This window comes from Oryctolagus cuniculus, chromosome X, assembly GCF_964237555.1.
Source record: "Oryctolagus cuniculus chromosome X, mOryCun1.1, whole genome shotgun sequence".
Classification (NCBI taxonomy): domain Eukaryota; kingdom Metazoa; phylum Chordata; class Mammalia; order Lagomorpha; family Leporidae; genus Oryctolagus; species Oryctolagus cuniculus.
In genome coordinates, this window is record NC_091453.1 from 89260041 (window position 1) to 89284097 (window position 24057).

The following is a 24057-nucleotide window of genomic DNA, read 5'->3' on the forward strand; positions in this document are numbered from 1 at the left end:
GGCTCAATATTTACAAATTTATTGCTTGAAGTGACCTTATAGAATGTAAGTATCACAAATAACGAGAATCAGCAGCCATATACACACGGTCATATATTTTGCAGTACTTTAACACAAATTACAGACTAGATCCTAAAATTTTATTTGTAAATATTTCAGCATGTCTATCCAACACAGTGATTTGCAAAGCACAATCAGAAGAATCCTGAAGAGATCCTAGGTTCTTCCAGAGTATTTGGGGAATACTCCTTTTGCAATGCTGTATCTTCATGAGGTTGGCTTTTCTTCATCTAGTTCAACCAAAACAACATAATACAACATTCAGTGCAGAAGCAGGTAAGAGAATCTGGCTGTCTTGTTTAGTTAAGGCAGACAGATATGAGAGTTGAGAAAATGTAAAGCATTTCTAAATTATTTTGTGTTTTAATATTATTTTTTAAGATTTTATTTATTTATTTGACAGGTAGAACTACAGACAGTGAGAGAGAGAGAGACAGAGAGAAAGGTCTTTCTTCCATTGGTTCACTCCCCTAATGGCTGCAACGGCCAGCACTGTGCCGATCCGAAGCCAGGAGCCAGGTGCTTCCTCCTGGTCTCCCATGCGGGTGCAGGGCCCAAGCACTTGGGCCATCCTCCACTGCCCTCCCGGGCCACAGCAGAGAGCTGGACTGGAAGAGGAGCAACCGGGACTAGAACCGGAGCCCATATGGGATGCCGGCACCACAGGCGGAGGATTAACCTAGGGTGCTACGGCGCCAGCCCTGTGTTTTAATATTATTTCATGGTATTTTTAATCTAAAAAAATATTATCTGTTAATTGATAGGATTATTGTTATTTCATGAGTTAATAAATATCCAAATTTTATTTTTATTTGTAGTATGGTAACTATCGATAGATCTGTCACCTACATAAGCAAAAACTCCTTAGTATCTAAAAATATTCTTTTTACCATGTTCATAAAATTTTATCTTTAAATATATCATAAAAATAACTATCAGTATTTAAAATAAAGCACTAGAGCAGTTCCTTTCAGCGTACCTGAGTGCAAAGCTTGTCAAAAAGAAGAGAAATTTTTAAATTACTCTAGTTTTTGCATGGAAAGCAGCTAACATAGAAAGAACAATTCTAGTGAAGAAATTCACCACAGCTATTTTTTACAACTCTGGAAATTCCACACTAGCTTTTTAAAAAAAAAAAAAAAAGATTTATTTATTTTACTTGAAAGGTAGAGTGAGTGGGGGGGGGGGGGAAGGAAATCTTCTATCTATTGGTTCACTCCACAAATGGCTGCCATGGCTGGAGCTGGGCCGATCCAAAGCCAGGAGCCAGGAGCTTCTTCCAGGTTCGTGTGGGTGCAGGGCCTCAAGGACTTGGGCCATCTTCCACTGCTTTCCCAGGCACATTAGCAGGGAGCTGAATCAGAAGTGGAACAACCAGGACTCAAACCAGTGTCCATATGGGATGCCAGTGCTATAGTTGGTGGCTTTACCTACTACAGCACAGTGCTGGTCCCCACACTGGCTTTTTAAAAATATTTTTAAAAACAATTATAGACTCACAGGCATTTGAAAAGTAGTACCTAGAGTACCAGATACTTGTTACCAAGCTTTCTCTGATGGTGGCATCTTGTGTAACTATAGTACAATATTGAATTGAGGACATTGATGTTGGTACAGTATCGTTAACCAGAATATGAAATAGATTTTATTCCATTTTTACACATGTTTATGTGTGTGTGTGCGTGTGTGTGTAGTCCTATGAGTATGTGGTTTTAGCCCATGTATATATTTGTGTAACCAAGACTGCAGTCAAGATATAAAACCATTTAATACCCTCCCTTGTGCTTCGCCTGTATATTTGCACCTACCACACCCCATCCTTGTACCCTGGAAATGATTAGTCTTCTCTCAATATCTAAAATGTTATAACCCTGAGAATGCTATATAAATAAATCTAATATTATATAACCTTTTGAGATTGACTTTTTTCACTAAATATAATGCTCTTGAGGTCCATCTGGTTGCTGAATTGATAAATGTGTTCCTTTTATTGCTCAGTAATATTCCAATGGATGGATGTACATATTTGGGTTCTTTTATGGTTTTGCTATTACAAATACATTTGCTATAAACATTTGCATGCAGGTTTTTTTTGTGAAAATAAATTTTCATTTCTCTAGGATAAATACCCAAGAGTGTGCCTCCCCTATACTATGGTTCTTGTGGAATATAGTCCTTGATCCAGCAGCTCCACTTCTGTGAATGCACACTTGGAAAACAACTGGTCATGTATGCACACCTGTAGGATGCTTTCTCAGTGGGTTTAAGATAGTGAAACCATGGAAACAAAGTAATGACCAACTCTAAGGAGACTAGCTTAGTACATCATGGTGCTGTGGTTTGAATATATACCTTGAAAGCTCATGTGGTGAAAACTTAACCCCATATTCACATATTAGTGTTTGGAGGAGAGACCTTTGGGAGATAATTGGGATTAGATGGGATCATGAGCATGGGGATTCCTTGATGGCATTAGTGGCTGTATGAAAGGAAGAGAGACCTAAAGTGGCACAGTTGCTTTGTCTTGCCACATGATGTCCCATGCCATGTGATGATACAACAAGAAGCCCCTTACTGGATGCTGGACAGATGTTAGTACCATGCTCTTGGACTTGCTACCTTCTAGAATCATGAACCAATTGAATTTCTTCACAAATTACTTGGTCTCAGGTATTTTGTTATAGCAACAGTGAATAAATTTAAGACATATGTTTACTGGGGCCAGCGCCATGGCTCACTTGGTTAATCCTCTGCCTGTGGCACCGGCATCCCATATGGCCTCCGGTTCTAATCCCGGTTGCTCCTCTTCCAGTCCAGCTCTCTGCTGTGGCCCGGGAAGGCAGTGGAGGATGGCCCAAGTGCTTGGGCCCCTGCACCCGCATGGGAGACCAGGAGGAAGCACCTGGCTCCTGGCTTCGCATCAGCGCAGTGCCGGCCGTAGCGGCCATTTGGGGAGTGAGCCAATGGAAGAAAGACCTTTCTCTCTGTCTCTCTCTCTCACTATCTATATCTCTACCTGTCAAATAAATTTTAAAAAAAGAGACACATGTTTAAAAGCAAATTATTGTATATAATGTAGTTATTAAAAATATTTATACCCCTTGGACTTCAGTTCCTTCATTTTTAAATGGAGAAAAGAAGGTCTGGCATTGTAGTGCAGCAGGTTAAACCATGGCCTATGAACCCAGCATACCATGTGAGCACTGGTTTGAGTCCTGGCTGCTCCACTTCTGAACCAGCTCCCTGCTATTGTGCCTGAGAAAGCAGTGGAAGATGGTTCAGGAGCTTGGGTCCCTTCCACCCATGTGGGAGAACTAGATGAAGCTCTCGGTTTCAGCTCAGGCCAGCGCTGGGCCATTGTGGCCATTTAGAGAGAAGATTCTCTTTCTCTCTCTCTCTCTCTCCCCAGCTACCTTGAAAATAAATAAATAAATCTTTTAAAATATTTAGAATTTTAAGATATTTAGAAAAATAGGGCTGGCGCCATGGCTCACTTAGTTAATCCTCCGCCTGCAGCACTGGTACCCCGGGTTCTAGTCCCGGTTGGGGTGCTGAATTCTGTCCCAGTTGCTCCTCTTCCAGTCCAGCTCTCTGCTGTGGCCTGGGAAGGCAGTGGAGGATGGCCCAAGTGCTTGGGCCCTGCACCCGCATGGGAGACCAGGAGGAAGCACCTGGTTCCTGGCTTCGGATCGGCACAGAGCCAGCCGTAGCAGCCATTAGGGGAGTGAACCAACGGAAGAAAGACCTTTCTCTCTCTCTCTCTCACTGTCTATAACTCTACCTGTCAAATAAAAAAGAAAAAGAAAAAGAAATATATGACCTCAGTATCAATATATCAATTATATTTCTATACTCCATCAATAGCACTTAGAAAATGAAATTTAAATGATATTACATTTAATGATTGACAAAATCAAAAAATAAATAAAAGATGTGCAAGACTTCAACCAAAAGTTTTACTGATAATATCAAATGCCTGTGAGGACCAATAGGAACTCAAACATTGATGATAGAAGTGGAAATATGGACACACTAGTATACAGATTGGTAGTATCTAGTAATGTTGAAAATACACATACTCTATGAGCCAGTAATCTCTCTCCTGGATGTATGCCCTGTGTGTGCACATTTGCACCAAGATACATAAAAAGATGTTCACAGCAACAGTTTTTTGAAAGATTTATTTATTTGAAAGGTAGAGTTACAGAAAGAAAGAGAGAGGCCTTCCATCCACTGGTTCACTCCCCAAATGGCTGCAACCACCAGAGCTGAGCTGATCCAAAGCCAGGAGCCAAGAGCTTCTGGGTCTCCCACAGGGGTGTAGTGGCCCAAGGACATGGGCCATCTTCTGCTGCTTTCCTAGGCACATTAGCAGGGAGCAGGATTGGAAGTGGAGCAGCTTGGACTTGAACAGGCACCCAAATGGAATGCTGTTGCTGCAGATGGTGGTTTAATCTGCTACACCACAGCACCGGCCCCAGCAACATTTTTCATAATGCCCTCAATGGAAACAAACCAAATGGATTTCAACAGTAGGATGGATAAATAATTTCTAGTAAAGTTATAGAATGGAATTGTAATGCAACACTGAGAATGAACCAATGCTACATACAACAAACGCTGAATCTCACAAACATAATTGTAGGGGAAGTGAGACAGATACAGAAGGATGCATGTGTTGTAGTTCTGTATATGCAAAGTTAAACCTATAGGAGGGTACTTCAAGAAGTTCATGGAAAATGAATAGGTGGCAGAGGTTCAAATGCTTGAGCTTTCATTGGCTGCTTTCCCAGGTACATTAGCAGGAAATTGGGTCAGAAGCAGAGGTGCCAGGACTGGAACCAGTACTGGGATATGGGATGTAAGCATTGCAAGTGGCAGCTTAACACCCTGCACCACAACATGGGCTCCTCCTTCATACTTTGTTTCATCACTTGACCATAGAAAATCCTCTTCAGTGATTTCATAAAAAATGGATTTTATTGTAGTTTTAAAAGAGATTGCTTTTGAACATTTGATTCTTTTAATTCCTTTCATAACAGGAAGATTTATTATAAAAAAAGAACTAGTAAACAGTTGCATACAATTTATACCTATTTCTCAAATGTACCTGGAATTCATATTTAGTGTCATAGGAGAAAGTAAACGGACCATTTTCCCAATCAGGTAATGCAGTTCTTCCTAGCACCACCAGCTCTGTACCTACCCCCAACCCCCACTGGCTTCTGCAGCTATCTCCTCTTGCATATGCTAAATTTACAACCACATGCACTGAATGTGAAAGCATAGACTGGAAACATGCTACTTGAACTGAATTTGATAATGTATCTCGGAAGGGGAGAGGGGGATGGTTTCTAGGCAGCAGGAGTGGGGGTAGGAGGATGGCTCCAACAAGGAGGGGAAAAGAAAGGTAGAAAAACACTCTATCAAACAGTGTTCTTCAAAGATTCTAGTCTTGTGTGGGACATACAAGCCACTTGCTGCTGTGACATTCAGCTGATTATGGCTTTTGACCTCAGTTTCCTTATGACTTATATGCATATCATAATAACACCTACCTACATCACAGGGTACTCTGCACAGAGAAGCTAACCCAAAAAAGGAACACAGGCTTTGGAGTTAGTTAATCCAGTGTTTCACCCTTAGCTCCATCACTAAATAGCCACATGATCCTAAGTAAGTTTCCTAACTTAACAGACTGTTTCCTATTCTGAAATATATACCAATTAATTATAATTAAACTGGCATCAATAATAAATTATAAACAGAAAGTAATAATGCTATCTTAGCAGAATTATGAGGATTTACACGCTAATGATGCATTTAAAGGGATTGGCACAGGATGCCTGGCATATAATAAGTTTTTAATAAGTCATAGTGATTTTAATTTTTAATCACTATTATGAGAGGATCAGAAAGAGAAAGAAAATTCATCAAAGAGGGATTGAGAGATAGGCACTGCAAAGATCTGGGAACGGGAAGCCATGAGACGGGTGTCATGGAAACAAGGGAAAATGCTATGAAGAAGGAGCATGATGATGCAAAAGGAGGTCACTCAAAGTCTAGTTTCTCCTGACCAGACAAAAGAGTATTTTTCATTTCTTTACAGTGAATGACAATGAAGGGAGAAAGAAAGTGGGGGGATGATTATTTTAAACGAAAGGCAGCAGGCTCAAAATTTTCCAAAACGTGTTTAACTGCATTAGCCCGGTGCTCCCAGTGTCATCCAATTAGGGAAGACACATATGTATGCTTCTTGAATAAAGGGAAAACTGGCATCCCATAAGGTGAGCTGAAAAGTATCAGTTTGGCAACACCTTTTAGTAAAGTAAAAATTTTATTTCAAGTTTACAAGACAGAGAAATGGATGGGGAGAGAGGATAAAGTGAATTACAAAGCAGGTTTTGAAAGCAACCATTTATACTGAACCTCCAAGCTAGCTCCAGTGACAATGAGGGGGTAAGGCTAGGTGTAGCATTTATTTCTCTGTTTATTCCCCCTTGGCTTTACAAGCAAATTATGTCAGCAAAAACTATATCTGGGTAAATCATTCAACAGCATTTATAAAACTGAGAAAAGATGAGCAGGAAATGGAATGATATTCTGATCTGGGATAGATGACTGAGCAGATCTTCTCCAACGATGCATTTAGGAAGGGGGAAGAATATAGAAGCAATATCTCTATTGGAACCCCGGAGGTGTTGGGGTCCCCTGTGGCTTTGGGTACCTGAGTGGAGCTGCCTCCTGCCTGGGTGTGGGGGAGGGGCCCCGTTTGGCTTGGAGGGTGGGAGGTGGCCTCCATGGACCATTGCATGCCCTAGAAGGATGCAAGGACTGCGCCTCTGGAGTCCTTGTGCCTCTGAAAGGTTCAGAGGCTGAACAGCCCTCCCAGTCTCCTTCTGGCCATGAGGGGTAAGAAGACTGAGGCTTAAGGCCAACGTGGGATGCTGGGAGGGAGCTGGTGATGGGCAGAGCAGGAAAGGCTGAGCCTCCTCCCCTCTCCGCCCAGCCCTGAGTGTGGCTCCAGGAGAGGGCCGTGCTGAGATGGGGGGGCTTTGGATGCAATAGCAGCAGCAAGAGGCCAGGTCAGAGCAGAGTTGCTGGGAGTGACTCTGGAAGGAGAAGCGCTCGAGGCAGGTTCTGGCCTCCAAGGCCGGGTGTGACAGCCTAGGAAGGCTCACTGGCTTCTTGTAGTGCCTGTTGCTCCTTCTCCTTTGGTGCCTCAGCCTTGCATCCCCTTTGTCCCTAGTGGGCAGGCTGTCCCTTGCTAGCATAATTCAAGTCCCATCACTCCTGCCTCCTTGGGACCACAAAGCCCAGGGTTATGTGTGAAATCTGTGGTCTGTAGGCAGTTCCTACCGGGCTTCCTGTCCTTGTGGATCTCGATGTGAGTCCTCCAGCCAGCTCATGGTGCCCTCTCCCCTTCTCACCCCATAGAGCTCCCTGGTTCCTCTCCAATGAACCAGCTCTCATTGGTGCATACCATGTCTCCTTGGCCCAGTGGAACTGCTATTTCCTTCCTGACAAACTCCCTCAGTGTCATCGTGTCTGCATTCATTTCACTCCACTCTCTGCTGTAAACGAAATCATCTGTTCCCCACGTGACACAACTCGTCGTGCTCATGGGACCCCCAGGAGTAGAAGGCACGCATCATCTTTTGGCACTCTCCAATCTGAGGAGAGGATGTAAAATAAGAGCAGCAAGTGTCCCTTCCCAGTGTGAACAGCAGTGGAGCCTTTGGATCCCACATTTTCTGCTTTTCCCATGGTCACACTTCTCAGGATACATCCAAGAAGAGAAGATGTGAATGTCATTATTTAGTGGTGAAGAGGTTGGCTGTGCTTCCTAAGGGGTCAGTTGTGACAAGAAACTCAGAGAGAGATTCAGTCCATTTCAGAGTCCCTTCTCAATTTCAAATAAGGCTGATAAAATCCCCACCTCACAGTATGACCCTTCCCCTGAAAGTTTCTGTACTTTGTTTTATTTTCCTTTATCTTCCTAAAGGTAACATATCACACACACACACACACACACATTAAATTAGATACTTATATATATTCATTGACATGTAATATCACAAGATATAGTTTGGTGAAAAATACACAGTATAGAAGATTATTTATGTTTGATCACTTTTCTCTATACATATAATCTATGTGGTTACACAGGAACAGGAAAATATCTAGGACATTCGCCAAAGGGTTGACAATGTTTATGTAATAGAGAGGAGTTCCAGGTAATTTGTACTTGAGTTTTTGTTTTCTTTAGTTTCGGAGAATTTCACAAAGATAGTCTTTCCTTAAAGAGAATGAAGTCATCAAAGATATACACATACAAAATAGGGAGTCAGAGGAGGTAGCAGGGACTAAGGAAAGGCCATCTCCCTCCACTGTCCTGGAATGCAAGACCTCCTCACCTTTCCCAAAAGAGAACTGCTTTATGGATTAATTTATGCAGTTAGAAGCCCACCCTCCACTCATTTCCCACCACCTGATTCTGAAAGTAATTAAAGGTTCATTTAGGGCTGAATCTACCACCTTACTGTGGTTGAACCAGGTCCTTCTGATGTGTGAAGAGGTTCTCAAAAACTTGTGGGTTGCTGCTCTCATGGTTACAGGTTTCTCTTGAAAGGTACTCCTCACCACAATATGAACAGAGGTCCGTGTATTTTCGCTTTCTGCATATCCCCAGGACCAGCATTCTCATACCCAGAAGCAGCACTGGTGGAAGGAGATTGAGCCCTAGAATTATTGGGGGAATCAATCACTAGCACTTGATCCTGAGGTCTGGCCCTGACTCTGAAGGGAGGAGCAGTTGAGGATGAAAGTGGAGGGTCCCTAGACTCCACTAGAATCACATCCTCATCTGAGTCATCAAGCCTATCCTCTGTTTCTCTCACGTTGCAATGGCAGTTAGCATTGTCAATCACTACATGCCACATACAGGGCTGGCTGCCCTCTCCATTATTGGCTCAGATCTTCTGGGCCGCTTTCCCATAATGAAAGTGTCATCCCAATCCTCTTCCTCTCTTATTATCCTGATTAACTCCAGGAAATTAGGAAGTCAATCATTTGCATAAGTCCTGAGAAGATGCTTAAACCTGAACTGCCCGTCCCTATTCAGCTCAGCACCTAAAAGGTAGTGCAGGCGAATCTGGTTTGCATTTTTCTGAGCTAGGATGCCTGCCTGAATGGCATTCTGCAGCTACACCTCTAAACAGATCACATATAGGGAGCCTTTCTCCCTCTGTGCCTGCAGGGTATTAAAAAATTTACCATGGGCAGTCATACTATCAGATTTCCCAAACACCAATTTCATGGCCTGCAAGAAATCTGCCACACCTAGGTTGGGGTTGGCCACCTGAAGCAGACACAAGACCTCCCGGGCAGGGCCCCTAAGGGTTTTCATCAAGCGCTTGAGCTTTTCCTCCCCAGACATACTCCAGTCTGGCAGGACCCCATTGACTTGGATCAGCCAGTTTTCAAAGGTTTCCTCCCCTGGGGCTGGCACCGCCCTTCCCGAAAACATCCTCATGTTTTTCTCTGCCATGTTGGCCATTAAGGGACCGAGGCTCCTTCCCAGAGTTCTCAACATGGAATGGGCCCAAGGCAGCAAGTGCACGTCCTGCCGCAGGCATTTACCCACACATGCAATGATGCTGACCATGACTAATCACGATAGGGTATCTGAATATAAGAAGATGCTCAGGCTTTCTAGAAAAGCCTAATCTGCAGAAATCGCCAACACAACATTCCTGGGCTGTGCCTTCCTCGTATTTCAGTAGAGACTGTTAAAAAAAAAAAAAGCCAATAAGGTAGTGGGCTGCGGGTAGCATTCTGCTGTCACATCCTCTACCTTCTTGAATCCTCTGCAGTACATTTTGTATCTGCCCACTGCCCTGAAAAAAAAACTGCAGGAGTCTGGCAATTACAATGTCCAAGAGCTGGCAGGTGTCTGTGTGCTAGCAGCCTGAGTTTCAGAGCCCCATGCAGCCCCTCCTGGAAGCCCTTCGGCAGGGGCAGCAACTGTTGTTAGGAATTACAGGTGAAACGGTGTTTAGTAGAGCCAGTACTGGGCTCTCAGAATAGAGCTCATTAATGTATGTCACACAGATTTATGTTAAGATCTCCACTAACCTCATGGTCTGAGGTCCCAATCACATCCCCTTCTGCAAGTTTCCCCGGTTAGTTCTTAGATTCTTACAGGATCTCTGAAACTAGTGCTCGCCTTTATTTCGCTGCTCGCCTCTGCAACAGGTGCCTCCTTGAAGAACCTTGCCTATGGGGTATCTTTGACCTCTGTTCACAGGGGATGCCAGATCCAAGTCCTCAGGGTCTCAAGACTGCACCACAGCAGAGATGGAGGAGAGGGGAGGGGAGGGGAAGGGAGGGGAAGGGTCAGAAGCATCAGAAGCTGCTGTCATCCTATCCTGGTACCCTGTGCAGTCTCCCCTTGTTGCCAGGTGGGAAATTCCCCTGCCAGCTTCTGAATTCAAGTCAAAACTCCCCCTCCCATTACATTGCCTCCCCGGGGAACCGTCGGCCTACCCACTCTGCCATCAGCCACACAGAATTCAAGTTCGGATTCGGTTTGGATGGCCTGCCACGAATAAAGGGATCAGAAGTTGGATGCTCCCCACCCCCCATATTTTTTCCAGGAAGAGATGAGGAGATGCAAAGTAGGTTCAAAGCAAGACAGCTTGCGATTCCCCTCTTCTGCTCCTTGCTACCTTCTTGAAAATTCCTTCCCCACTCCCAGCCTCAGCCCCAGCCCCAGCCCAGCATTCAGGGGAAACCTACCCAGTTGGCAACATCCAAGTGAACCACACCTCCTTCAGGGCGCAGCCTGGCCCCGGGAGGGTTTCTTCCCCTGCCTCAGTTATCAATTCTCCAAGACTGGAGCCTCCCAGTACTGGCGGGGCTTTCCCCTCCCCCGTCCGTGTCCGGCAATTGAACCTTCTTTACCTGGGCCAAGCAGGTGGGCAACGGATGCTGCAACGTCACTAACAGCGCTCTTTCGCTTTCCCTTCCCCGCGGCCCTGCAGGGGAAAGAGGATGGCGCCTCCCCTCCGCGACTAGACCACCCCGAGCTGCCGGAGCGACTGAGCAGAATCGCAGGACTGAGTGGTGAGGGGTGGCCGGGTAGACTAGGCATCGTTCCCAAGGCAGCCGTGCCTGCTCCCGCCCTCCACTTGGGTCTTCCCAGGCATCCGCGGCGGCTTTTAGCCTCTGCCCATTGAGACAAAAGAGCGTGACGAGCGGGGCGGCGCGGCCAATCAGCGGGGCTCGGGGGCAGTCTGAGCGCGCAGCCCTCCGGCCCCCAGTGCTAATACTAGCGCGAGGGGGGAGCCGGCCTGCAGGGGCTGCGGCAGACAGCGCGGGAGCCGGCTCGGCGTCAAGTGCAGCTCGGACGCACCGAACGGGGCCCGTTTACCTTTCACCCGTGAGTTTGCTGTGCTTCCCCTCTCTTCCCTTCTCTCTATCCCCTTCCGCTTCGGCTCTCCTCTGCGCTTTGAGACCGGGTGCCTTAAACACGAGGTGGGACAGAAACCAAGTGAACAATGAGAGTTCCTCACCTTTGTATTAGGGGGGAGGGGGAAAAGCATTTACCGAGAGAGAGCTTTCTAAATGCAAATGTATGTGCTCGCAAGGACGACTCATTTATTCCAGCCGGCATGAATGTGAGGGAGGTCGCCATGTGCCCATTTAATGGAGAGGGCACAGAGAGGGGACGTAAGCGCCCAGGCAGTATGGTTAGGAAGTGCAGAGCTAACAGCTCACACCCAAGAAAGCTGTCCCTCCTAAACGCTCCTTTCTGCCCTCAGAGTTGAGGCTGGTGGAGAAAAGCCAAAGTAGGTATGGGAATTTCAATGAGACTACCTAGAATTAGTGAGCAAAGACTCTTATCTCCATTTTACAGAATGGGAAATTGAGCCTCAGACAGCTTAGGGGTCTTGCCTGGTGTCATGCAGCAAATAAATAACAGCACCGGAGTTTACAGCCCAGGCTGGTTTTCATTGGGTGCCAACTCTTTTGCCTTGCTGCACTGCCTGGAGAGCATTTTGACACAGGTCATCTCAAACCAGCTCAAGAGAAGGCTTGATATGAGGGCAGTGCTGAGGGAGGGGTGAGGAGGCAGCAGAGGGAAATGGCAAGACCAAGGCAACCTTTTTGTCACCCACTGTAGGAAAAGAAATCTGAGACACTTTTCTTTCCCTTTCTTACACTTCTTTTTGCATTACAACAAGCTGCCTGTTGATAAAAAATCACACTATTTCTGTAGCCCTTTATGATCAAAAAGAGACCAGGCTCAGGGAGGTGGAATAATTTGCCTGCAGTTCCAAGGAGAGGCCCAAATTTGGACCAAGTCTCTGAATCTGGAACCCACACTGTTAATGAACGTATGGGTCCCAGGCTGACTGCCTGAGAATCATTTTGGAGAACTTGTTAGACATGCAGATTCCGGGTTCCCACCTCAGGAGGATTTTGACTTACCAGGACCTACAGGGGTGAAGAGTGTGGTTTGTGTTTTTAACCAAAACTACAGTTGATTCTGAGTTATAGAGAGGTCTGTGGGCCTCTGGTAGAAACATCATGTCCTGCTGAAGGTTATATGTAAGTAAATGAGCCTGCCCATGGCAGATCTGCCCACAATTTCATTGCCAGGAAGTATAACTCCAGGGCAGTGGTCCTACCTGGAGGGCTCCCTCCTTCGGCAAGAAACTTGGTCTCTGTACATTTCTCTGAGTCCATAGCTTTGTACATTTTCAAATGGGTCTGTAGCCCCAAAGCTGTTAAGCCCTACTCGCCCAATAGCTTTCTTCACAACTGCTTCCTCCTTCAACTCATGCTTGAGAGAGAGGGTGAGAAATGAAACACAGTTTAACCTAACCTCTGCGCCGCAGCTCTCTGCTGCTGATATAGCTCTTTCATTTCCTGGCTGAAGGATAGGTTGCTAGGTTGCCCTTCTGTGAGCTCTTCAGGGGACTTCTCCTTTGCTGCAGTTGGCATCGGTGGCGCCAGAGTAGGGGCAAATCCATGGAAACGGCATACACGGCTATCCAGAGTGCACAGGCCGTGAAACCAGTGGCTGCAAAACCTGCTCCATGTCCCATGCGTTCTGGTTCTTAGAGAGCAGGTGTCACTTCCTCTATGCAGAATGGCAGAGTGGACAGTGAGAGAGAGAGAGACAGACAGACAGAAAGGTCTTCCTTTTTCCGTTGGTTCACCCTCCAATGGCCGCCGCGGTCAGCGCACCGCGCTGATCCGATGGCAGGAGCCAGGTACTTCTCCTGGTCTCCCATTGGGTGCAGGGCCCAAGCACTTGGGCCATCCTCCACTGCACTCCCTGGCCACAGCAGAGAGCTGGCCTGGAAGAGGGGCAACCGGGACAGAATCCGGTGCCCGACCAGGACTAGAACCCGGTGTGCCGGCGCCACAAGGTGGAGGATCAGCCTAGTGAGCCACCGGGCCGGCCCTTCTGCCCTCTTATTTACAACACCTACCTACAGTTCCTTGGAGTAAATGATCCTAATTTTGAGATGAAGTGCCTTCCATCTACAAGTGTGGAATGGAAGACTGAGGTAGAGGTAGCGGAGAGTGGAGGGCGTTGGGGATAGAGAGAAAGCAGTTTAATTCATCTTACACAGTCAGGTAGTGGCAGGAAGTAGCTGTTGGGTCTTCTCCACTCTCACTTCTCTTTCCAGTACCGTGACATTTGGTCCTGGCCCTCAGAATTGTTTTGTCATTAGATTGGCTTCATTTGCAAATCAGACATCTGCAGTTGAACCTAGTAGGAGTAGGATCAAATAGAACCAAAATAGATCTCAGAGCGCTGACAAAAAAAAAAATAACCAAAGGAGATGGATTGTGTAAAGAGACCGGGGTTGGGTCCTGAGAACAGAGTGAGAATCTTTTTGTACAGGGCAGAGAGGAGCATCTACAAACTGTCTCCAATTTGGTATAGACGATCCCTTAATTTCTGGTCTTTCATGTGGGAGTGCGTTCTCATTCGTTCATACTGATAGCTCTAATGAGAGCACATTTTCCAATTTCAACAAAGAAACCTTAAAAGCTGGAAGGTTAGGAGATAAAGCTTTCAGATGAAACAATAATAGCTACCTTTGGCAGCCTGCCTCCTCTGTGCTGGGAACTTTTTGTCTGTTTATTATCCATGTAAGCTTCTCAGTAATCCTATTGAGACGGGCATTATTATTCCATTTTGCAGATAGGGAAACTGAGAGTCAAGGAGGTTAAATAACTTGAGTAATAAGGCCCTACAGCTTGGAAGTGGAGGCATCTAGACTCTGGCCCAGGCCTGTCAAACTCCAATGCCCAAGAAAACTCCTTTGCTGTCTTCTAAACAAGCAATTTAAGGCATGTTCTGCAGAGGATTCAGGGCATTCCAGCAATTTGCAGCCTTTTCAGAATAACGATTTCTGTTATCACACCTTTTTTATTATTTTAAAGAGGAAGTTGGTTTTAAAATTTTTTTCTTTTTTTTTTTTTAATTCTAAAGGTAGAGAGACAGAGACAGAAAGATCTTCTATCCACTAGGTCCATTCACCAAATGCCCACAACAGCTTGGGCTGTGCCAGGCTGGAGCCAGGAGTCTGAAACTCAATCGGGGTGTCCTTTGTGGGCGGCAAGGACCCAAATACTTGAGCCATCATCTGTTATCTTCCAGAATGCACATCAGCAAGAAGCTGAAATAGGAAGCAGCGCCAAGATTCAACTCCAAGCACTCCAATATGGGATGCCGGCATCGCAGTGGGAGCTTAACCCACTAAGCCACAATGCCAGCCCTGAGAATTTTTTTTAAGATATATTTTATTTATTTTACTGGACTGGAAAGGAAATGGAGAGAGAGAGAGGGAGATAGAGAGGGGAGGGGGAAGAGAGAGAGGAGGGAGAGGGATATCTTCCATCTGCTAGTTCACTCCCCAAATGGCTGCAAGGCTAGATTTGGGCCAGGCCAAAGGCAGGAGCCAGGAACTCCATCAGGGTCTCCCACCAGGGTGGCAGAGGCACAGGTACTTGGGCCATCTTATGCTGCTTTCCCAGGTGCATTAGCAGAGAGCTGCATCAGAAGCAGAGCATCCAAGACTCAAACAGGCCCCTAAGTGGGATGCTGGTGGTACAGGTGGCGACTTAACGCACTGTGCCACAATACCAGCCTCTCAGAGAAATTTTCTGGGTGCTTCCTGTTCCAGCTAGACTAAATTGTCTTTCAGCTTCTACTTTGATTAACACAACCTTTATTTTGTCTTACCCAAACCTTGAGGGCAGGCAGTATGTTCTATTTATTTCTTACTGCACAGTGATTTACCATAATGATTTAGTAGATTATCAGTGCATGTTTGTGAGCGCACCAGAGGATTGGATGACGGGGTGCCCCGAATGAATGGACAGATGTGGGGCCGGATCCTCATATAGTCACCCAGGCTGCCCACTGGGACTAGAGTAGACAGTGGATTCAAATCGCCTGGGCTCATTTTACCCAGCTGTGAACTTAGGAGGCAGATCATAGGGTACAGGTGATGAATGCTCAAGGCCAACTCCATTCTGTGACCTCTGGTTTGGAATTCATGTTAGGGGCAAGGCTCTCCCAGATTCTTTAGGATGCAACTTTGTGGAAGAAAGGTCCTCCCTGCTACCCGTGGAAACACAAGATTTGTTCCAACCTGCCTCTTCATCTAGTTGTGGCTGGCCGGAACGTGTCCTGTAGGAGCATGTGCTCTGTTCACATTGTGAGGTGGGCAAACATCCTTTTTGTTTTGATACTTTTAAAAGCAAAGCCAGGGGCCTCCACTGTAGCACAGTGGATAAAGCTGCTGCCTGCAATACCGGCATCTCATGTGGGTGCTGGTTTGTGTCCTGGCTGCTCCACTTCCAATCCAGCTCCCTGATAATGGCCTGGGAAAGCAGCAAAAGAGAGCCCCTGCTATACCCACGTGGGAGACCTGGATGAAGCTCCTGGCTCCTGATTTCGGCCTGGCTCAGTGCTGGCAGTTGTGGCCACTTCAGGAGTGAACCAGTGGGTGGAAGACCTCTCTCTCTCTCTGTCTCTGTCTCTGTCTCTCTCTCTCTGTAACTCTGACTTTCAAATAAATCTTTTTTTAAAAAAGGCAAAGCCACCATATCTCAACTACTCTATCATATTTTATGTTACTAATCCTTGCAACAACCTTTTGAGGTAGGTCTTGTTGTCCCCATTTTGTAGCTTAAGAAACAAAGACTGAATGGACTTACACATCTTGTCCAAAGACACAGAACCAAGTACGTGGTGAAGGCAGAACTCAGTCTCACATTTATCTGTCTCCAAAGCTTGGCATCTTAACAGAAAAATGCACCAGAAAAAAAGTGGACTCCCCCCCACCATAGATTCACAAAGTGACAAATTAAGATAAGATATTTCTAAATATTGTGCACCATTAGCCCCTCAAGATGGTTTGCAAAAAACAGCAGAAGCAATTGGGGATGGGAAAGTACAATTCCTCTCTTAACTGATTGGCTGGATTGCTCCGTATCAACCTCCTGTGATACACAGCTCGGAGTGCTTGCGGAGCATGTTGCCTTGACTGCTCATTGTATAGTTGAAGTGGCTGAAGTTCCAAGCTGCCATTGAAGTTCTAGAGGTCACTAGGGAAGTGAATACTCGAACTGGCTCTGAAACGCTGGCCCGCCGAATCCTAGCCCAGTTTTCTCTCTGTTAAATGAGCCTTCCTTCTGGAGTTAGTAAATCCATGGAGTTAGTAAATCTCCCCCTCTCCCCCACTTACCAAAAAGGTGGGAAACAAGCAGAACGTTATGGTAGTCTGAGGTAAAAGAGGGTACATGTACCTCACTACCTGTCCTTATGCAGCTGCTGGTAGGACTTGGGAAAGAGGAACACACTTGGAAGAGCTGGGGGAGTGTTGGGGTCCCCTGTGGCTTTGGGTACCTGAGTGGAGCTGCCTCCTGCCTGGGTGTGGGGGAGGGGCCCCGTTTGGCTTGGAGGGTGGGAGGTGGCCTCCATGGACCATTGCATGCCCTAGAAGGATGCAAGGACTGCCCCTCTGGAGTCCTTGTGCCTCTGAAAGGTTCAGAGGCTGAGCAGCCCTCCCAGTCTCCTTCTGGCCATGAGGGGTAAGAAGACTGAGGCTTAAGGCCAACGTGGGATGCTGGGAGGGAGCTGGTGATGGGCAGAGCAGGAAAGGCTGAGCCTCCTCCCCTCTCCGCCCAGCCCTGAGTGTGGCTCCAGGAGAGGGCCGTGCTGGGATGGGGGGGCTTTGGATGCAATAGCAGCAGCAAGAGGCCAGGTCAGAGCAGAGTTGCTGGGAGTGACTCTGGAAGGAGAAGCGCTCGAGGCAGGTTCTGGCCTCCAAGGCCGGGTGTGACAGCCTAGGAAGGCTCACTGGCTTCTTGCAGTGCCTGTTGCTCCTCCTCCTTTGGTGCCTCAGCCTTGCATCCCCTTTGTCCCTAGTGGGCAGGCTGTCCCTTGCTAGCATAATTCAAGTCCCATCACTCCTGCCTCCTTGGGACCACAAGGCCCAGGGTTGTATGTGAAATCTGTGGTCTGTAGGCAGTTCCTACCGGGCTTCCTGTCCTTGTGGATCTCGATGTGAGTCCTCCAGCCAGCTCATGGTGCCCTCCTCTCCTCCTCCTCTCCCTGTCCCAGATAGCTCCGCTTCCTCTCCATGACACCCCAGCTCCTTCTGCTGCACACCATGTCTTCTCAGCCCAGTGGAGCCCCTGTTTCCTTCTGGACTCCCTCAGGTCCTTGGGTCGGTACTGAACATTCATTTTTTGACAATCCCTAACTTCCTTCATGTGTCTCAACTCCGAAGGTGCTTCTCATAGGACCCGACCTGCTTCCTGGCCTTTCTGGGATGGGAACGATAGTTTAGAGTCCTTGCGCTGCCTCTTTCCTCTAGCACGGGGGCCCTGAACTGGGGGCAGTTTTGTATCCCAGCAGATGTACAGCAATATCTGCAGATATTTTCAGTCATCACACCGGGTAGGTCACAATGGCACTCAAGGAGTAGAGGCGAGGGATGCACTAAACACCTGTGATAATGAAGAATTCTGCTGCCCCCAGTGTCAGTGGTACCAAGCTTGAGAGACTCTGCATTCTCTCTGAAGGGTCTTGGAAAAACATTCCCACTGTGTAGATATTTCTATTTATTTGTGCCAAAATAAACTTATCTTTTCATTTTCCTTTCCTAGAACTTTTTGAAGTCCCCTTGTAGCTGTGGGCCTACAGGTTTTGGTGTGGAACTTGCCAGATGCTGAGCCTTCTGCCACTGAGCTTTTGGGAGCAGCTGCTCTTTCCTTTCCTCAGCTGGGGGAGGGGGAGGGGGAGGAGGCGTTGCCAGGAAACAGCTTGAACTCGGGCAGGAATCCACAGAGAGAAAGATGAGGGCAAGTCCCCCCTCCTCGAATTTACTACCAACTTTGGGAGAAAATATTGCACTACAACTGTTGAAGTCTTTTCTGACCCTACAAGATAGTGCCACTTTTTTTTTTTTTTTTGGAAAGAGAATAACAACTGATTATTCTAGTAGTTTATAAATTGCAATGTTTCATGTGGTGAAAATTGAATGTAACAAGCTTTGGAGCCCTCCCTCTCCTGATGTCATATTCTTCAGTTGTAATCCTTATTTGAATATTGGAATATTTGTCATTTCTCTAAAACTACATAGAGGTGACTTTGTGCTGAAAAACTAATAGCCTTTGTTTTAACTGAATGGTATTGAATTCCTCATTTCTTAAGAGTATGCCTATTTCTCAGAAACTGGCCCAAAGAGTTGCTTGTTTCCTTAGACTTGAGTTTCTTAGGGCTCCATTTCTAACTAAGCAATGAAAATGCTTGCCAACAGGTTTAAATGGTCAGTCTAACCTCTTTTCTTCCCCCTCTCGCCAGTTTCTTCCATCTGTACCCAGTGGTCCTCGGCATGGGGGAAGAGAACTGCTCTCCCGGGAAGCAGCTACAGCACAAGACACAAACGGAGGCTCCAGGAAAAAGCTGGCACTCCCAGGCCTACACCCTTGGGGCCATTTCCAACTTTATGTCTACTTTTCTGACCTTTCCCATCTATAAGGTTGTGTTTCGACAACAGATCCATGCCCTGGCAGTGTCAGAGGCCGTGAGACAGCTTTGGCATGAAGGTCCTCAGTGCTTCTACCGGGGCATCTACCCACCTCTCCTCTCCAAGACATTGCAAGGGACTCTGCTGTTTGGGACTTATGACAGCCTGCTCTGCTCGCTCTGCCCTGTTGGCCCGCATTCCCTGGGACACCGCTGGGCTGCAGGGCTCATGTCTGGTGTGGTGGAGGCTGTTGCACTCAGCCCCTTTGAAAGGGTACAGAACGTGCTCCAGGATGGTCGTAAGCAAGCTCGCTTCCCCAGCACCTTCAGCATTCTCAAGGAATTCAATTCTTATGGGTTTTGGGGGCGGATGTCGCTGGGCTACTATCGTGGCTTCTGGCCTGTCCTTGTCAGAAATAGCCTGGGGAGTGCTCTCTATTTCTCGTTCAAGGACCCCATCCGAGATAGCTTGGCAGAACAAGGCCTGCCCCACTGGGTCCCTGCCTTGGTATCCGGCAGTGTCAATGGAACAATTACCTGCCTAGTTCTATATCCTCTGATTGTGCTGGTTGCCAATATGCAGTCCCATATTGGCTGGCAGAGCATGCCAAGCCTGTGGGCCTCTGCCCAGGATCTGTGGGACACTCGGGGCCGAAAGGTGCTCCTAATCTACCGGGGAGGCTCCCTGGTCATCCTGAGGTCCAGCGTGACATGGGGCCTCACTACTGCTATCCATGACTTCCTGCAGAGGAAGTCTCACTCCAGAAAAGAGCAGAAAGACTGACTAGCCACAGCAAATGTGACCATGGCATCATTCTAATTCTAAACCTTCCCTGGCCAGTTCTCTATAGTTTACTTTGGCTTGGCTATCTAATACAGTCATTCTTTAGCATCCATAAACTGTCATTGCATGGGAACTCTTCCCAACTTCCAGCCTGTTGGGCACAGACCAAGCCCAACAAGATTCCTTGGTCAGAAAGAGAAAGTCACCCCAGTCTGTCCACAGCTTCAGTGGCCTCAGAGCCAGGCCTTTAACTTGCAATCCAGATTCAATGTCATTCCTTTACGGAATTCCTTGACAATAAGAGATAAGTGATAAAGATCACCTAACGCAGGCACTGTGAGTTCTGAGACCTCTCTAGGTATCCTCCAGATCAAACTGAGTGGAAGTCTATTTTCCAAGAACTATGCCTGACTCTGGGGCTGGGGATTCCATAAAACTTCTGAGATGGTCATATGTTCATGACATTGTTCACTGCTTCTATCACCACCACTCTCATTTCTCAAGGTGGTAGGTCCTGGTTTCAAGGTAACAGCTGTGGGTAAAAATCCTAATTCATCTTACCTCAACTCATCAGGTACCACAAGAACTGGTGGGACTGGAGATGAGAGTTAGAAGATGTGTGGTCCTTGGACAGAAAGGATAAAGACTTTGTAGAAAGAGATTTAGTTACATGCAAATTAGAAAAATTTACTGTATGTAAATGATTTTATCTGCTGAGACATTTTTCATAACATTATCTAGAAACCACTTGAGTTTTACTAAGAAATCTGGAGGTGAAATGGCCATATCTCTTCACAAATAATTGTATATGCTGTTGATGTGATTAAATATAGTTACTACGATGTCAGGATCAGACATTTTAGCTTGTCATTCAAAACCATTCAAAATATGGCCCTCATATAACTTTAAACATATGACCACACCACTCCCCTTTACATGTATCTCATACATCAGCCAAAATGAGCTACTGTTCTCCTCTAATATGCCATGAACTTTCCTCCATGTGCCATTCTCCTTCTTTTGGCCAGTCTACCAAAATCCTTCTTGTTCTTCAACCTCCAGCTCAGATGCTACCTTTTCTGTGGCATCTCTTCTGATTTTCTCCCAGTAGCCTGAGTCCTCTGTGATACCCCTTTCTAACAACACATTGTGTAGGGCACCGATTCCATTACATCATTAATCTCTTGGGGCCCTGAGTTTTTGGTGTTCTTCAATACCTCCTACTAGACTGTAAAACTTCTTGAAAGCAGGGATTCTTGTATGCATTTTAAAATCCTTCATGGTGCCTAGGTGCTCAGTAACATTGGTTGAATTAGTGAATTGACTATCAAGCTGTGATATAGTCTGTATCCTCAGGGTGCTGTTCCTTGTACACAAAGGTAATGTTCTTGATTCACTGTCAGCAAGACACACGCCTTTGGGGTATGTTTTTGTTTTCTTTGAATAGTGGATTTTGTTTTGTGCTAATAATAATGATGCTAGTGATAATAACAATAATTAAAAATTACTTTCAATGGGAACATTTGATGAGTTGGTATTATTTATGGCATGATCACACTGCTTCAGGAACTGAAATTTCAGTACCTGAAATCTCCCAAGCAGAATCATATGGCATAAATATCCCATTTATTTCAACTCTGGAATTTCGAGAATTTCCAAGATGACGTATACTGCAGTTTCCCCCTTATAGATGACAACATGATGATGCCCTCCATTTGCCTCTCTTGACCAAATCAAATTTATCCTCTACAAACATCTGATTATAGCTTTAGCAGTGGAACTTCTTCACTGAATGACACAGAAATTAAAGCTACAGTTGTTGGTGATACATCAGAGAACATTTACCACCAGGGTTAACAGAAAAGTGGCTGACCCAGAAGGACTGTAGATGAGTTTCCACATCTCCAGAACTCCCTATCCACTGGTTCTTACATCCAGATTCAATCAACCACAGATGGAAAGTCTTTTAAAAACATTGTCAACTGAGCCAACACTTTTATCATTATTCCTTAAACAACAGAGTCAACTATTTATATATTACTTACTTTTAATTATTATAAGCAATATAGAGATGATTTAAAATATATGAAGGTAAATACTATGCCTTTTTATATGAGACACCTGAGCATATGCAGATTTGTATACACACAAGGAGTCCCGGAGCCAATTCCCCATGGATAATGAAGAAGGATTCACTGTACTTGGTTTGTGGACTTAAGAAAGTAGAACAGAATCAGTACAAGCAAAAACAAAGGAAAACAGTAATTAGTTGTATTCCAAGGTTAGCTCTCAGAAGGAAGAAAATAATTACAACAATTCACAACTTAGCTTATAACTTTGGTTTTTAAACCGAACAGGGAGATAAACTACCATTATCCTCTCAGTTTTTTTTTTTTTAATCTAAGACCTTTATCTCCAAGTACACTGTCAATCTCCACTTAAATCACTGAGTCAGTGTATGCCCCTTTCTTCATTTTAACTTCTTATTTAGACACAGTTTCATACTTAGACACATGACAAGCATAAATAAAGCATAAAGAATTCATATACCCTGTGCCCAATGCATCGATTATTAACACTTTATCCCATTTGCTTTATTATTTGATTGTCCATTTTCTGCCTGTAAACTTACCAGGTATTTTTCTGAACTAAGAGCTGCATTCAGCAATTTTCAACATTTCTAGATTTACAGATCCAAATTCTTTAAAAAGCACTGTTCTATTTCTATGACAATGATCTAGTTTCAACAAAATATTATCAAATGAAAACTCACTTGCCATATTTTAAATCTAAACTGGTAGAAATTGTCTCAATTTCTGTGGGGAGCAACTCGGACTAGACTAAGTTACTGGAATTAAGACTTATTCAATGCATCTGCTCTCCCACAATATGGCGCTGGGAGAGGAGAAAACAGCTTCTACCCAGCTGCCTCCAGTTCAACCAATAAACAGCAGGACCTGCTCCTGATTGGAGGAGAGCAGCGTGCTCGGCGTGTGGGCAGCCGAGTTGGGATTGGCAGAGGAGGACTATAAAGGAGGAGAGAGACGGCATGCACCAGGAACATCTAAGGGGAACATCTAAGGGGAACACCTGTGCAACCCCCGAGAGAGCAGCCGGCGGTGTGCCGCTCCCCTGCGGAAGTGGGGAATGTGGCCAGGGGGAACTGCCCTTCCACGGAGGTGGAAGGGATAGTAGCCAACCCGGGAAGAACCAGCAGCAAACCCGGGGAGGGCCGAGCAAACGAAAGAACAGCGCAGGGTTTAGTGTCGTTCCTCCACGAAGAGGGGGAGCGACAATTTCCTGTATTTCCATTTATAAAAACTTTAAATTTACTTTATGAATGTTGGAAATTGAAGCTATGGAATTATAAACATGGCTTTATAACTCAAGCAAATTAAAATTTCAAATAAAAGATTTTTACAATTTTTATGTATAAACCTGGATCATTATTGTAAGATTATATAGACTTATCAACTTGTTCTATTTAAATCTTTTTAAAAATCTTTTTATTTATTTTACTTGAAAGAGTTACAAAGAGACAGAGGCAGAGAGAAAGAAAGAGAGAGAGAAAGGTCTTCCATCTGCTGGTTCACTCCCCAAATGGCTGCAATGGCTAAGCTGAGCTGATCTGAAACCAGGAGCCCGGAGCTTCTTCCTGGTCTGCCTTGTGTGTGCAGGGGCCCAAGGCCATTTTCTACTGCTTCCCAGGCCATAGCAGAGAGCTATATTGGAAGTGGAGCAGCCAGGACTTGAACTGGCGCTAATATGGGGTGCCGGCACTGCAAGCGGTGGTTCTACCTGCTTCGCCACAGTGCCAGCCCCCATTTAAATCTTTTGAGTAAAGCTTAAGAGTATGATTGTTCTCTAACAATTTTAAATGTTCATATTAATATTTAGCTTTGTGATATTGAAGGGGCTGCATTTTCTGACATTTTAAAAAATAACCTTTAGGACTTGAGATCAATAACATAAGGAGGTAAAAAATATCTATATATGTTTAAAGCCTTATAAAATGTAAAATTTAACACTAAAGCTGGGGGGCTGCTCTGTGGCTCACTTGGTTAATCCTCCGTCTGCATCACCGACATTCCATATGGGCGCCGGTTCTAGTCCCGGTTGCTCTTCTTCCAGTCCAGCTCTCTGC

The 24057-nt window shown here is 45.6% G+C and overlaps 2 protein-coding genes across 2 annotated transcripts; one reads left to right on the plus strand and one right to left on the minus strand.

Moving 5' to 3' along the window:
- Nucleotides 1-8503: 8503 nt before the first annotated feature.
- ZCCHC18 (zinc finger CCHC-type containing 18) lies at nt 8504-10826 on the minus strand. The gene is given in 3 exon segments (XM_008272826.4): nt 8504-8741; nt 8743-8998; nt 9001-10826. Coding segments are annotated over 3 exon segments (1125 nt in total). The 5' UTR covers nt 9728-10826; the 3' UTR covers nt 8504-8599.
- Nucleotides 10827-11364: 538 nt separating this feature from the next.
- On the plus strand, nt 11365-21433 carry SLC25A53 (solute carrier family 25 member 53). The gene is made up of 2 exons (XM_008272827.4): nt 11365-11503; nt 18965-21433. The coding sequence occupies exon 2, from the start codon at nt 18996-18998 to the stop codon at nt 19911-19913; it is 918 nt and encodes a 305-aa protein (XP_008271049.2). The 5' UTR covers nt 11365-11503; nt 18965-18995; the 3' UTR covers nt 19914-21433.
- The last annotated feature ends 2624 nt before the right edge of the window (nt 21434-24057 follow it).

Bases quoted from the DNA above. Each gene is read 5' to 3' on its own strand.
- SLC25A53 (XM_008272827.4), top strand. From the start codon at position 18,996: ATGGGGGAAGAGAACTGCTCTCCCGGGAAGCAGCTACAGCACAAGACA.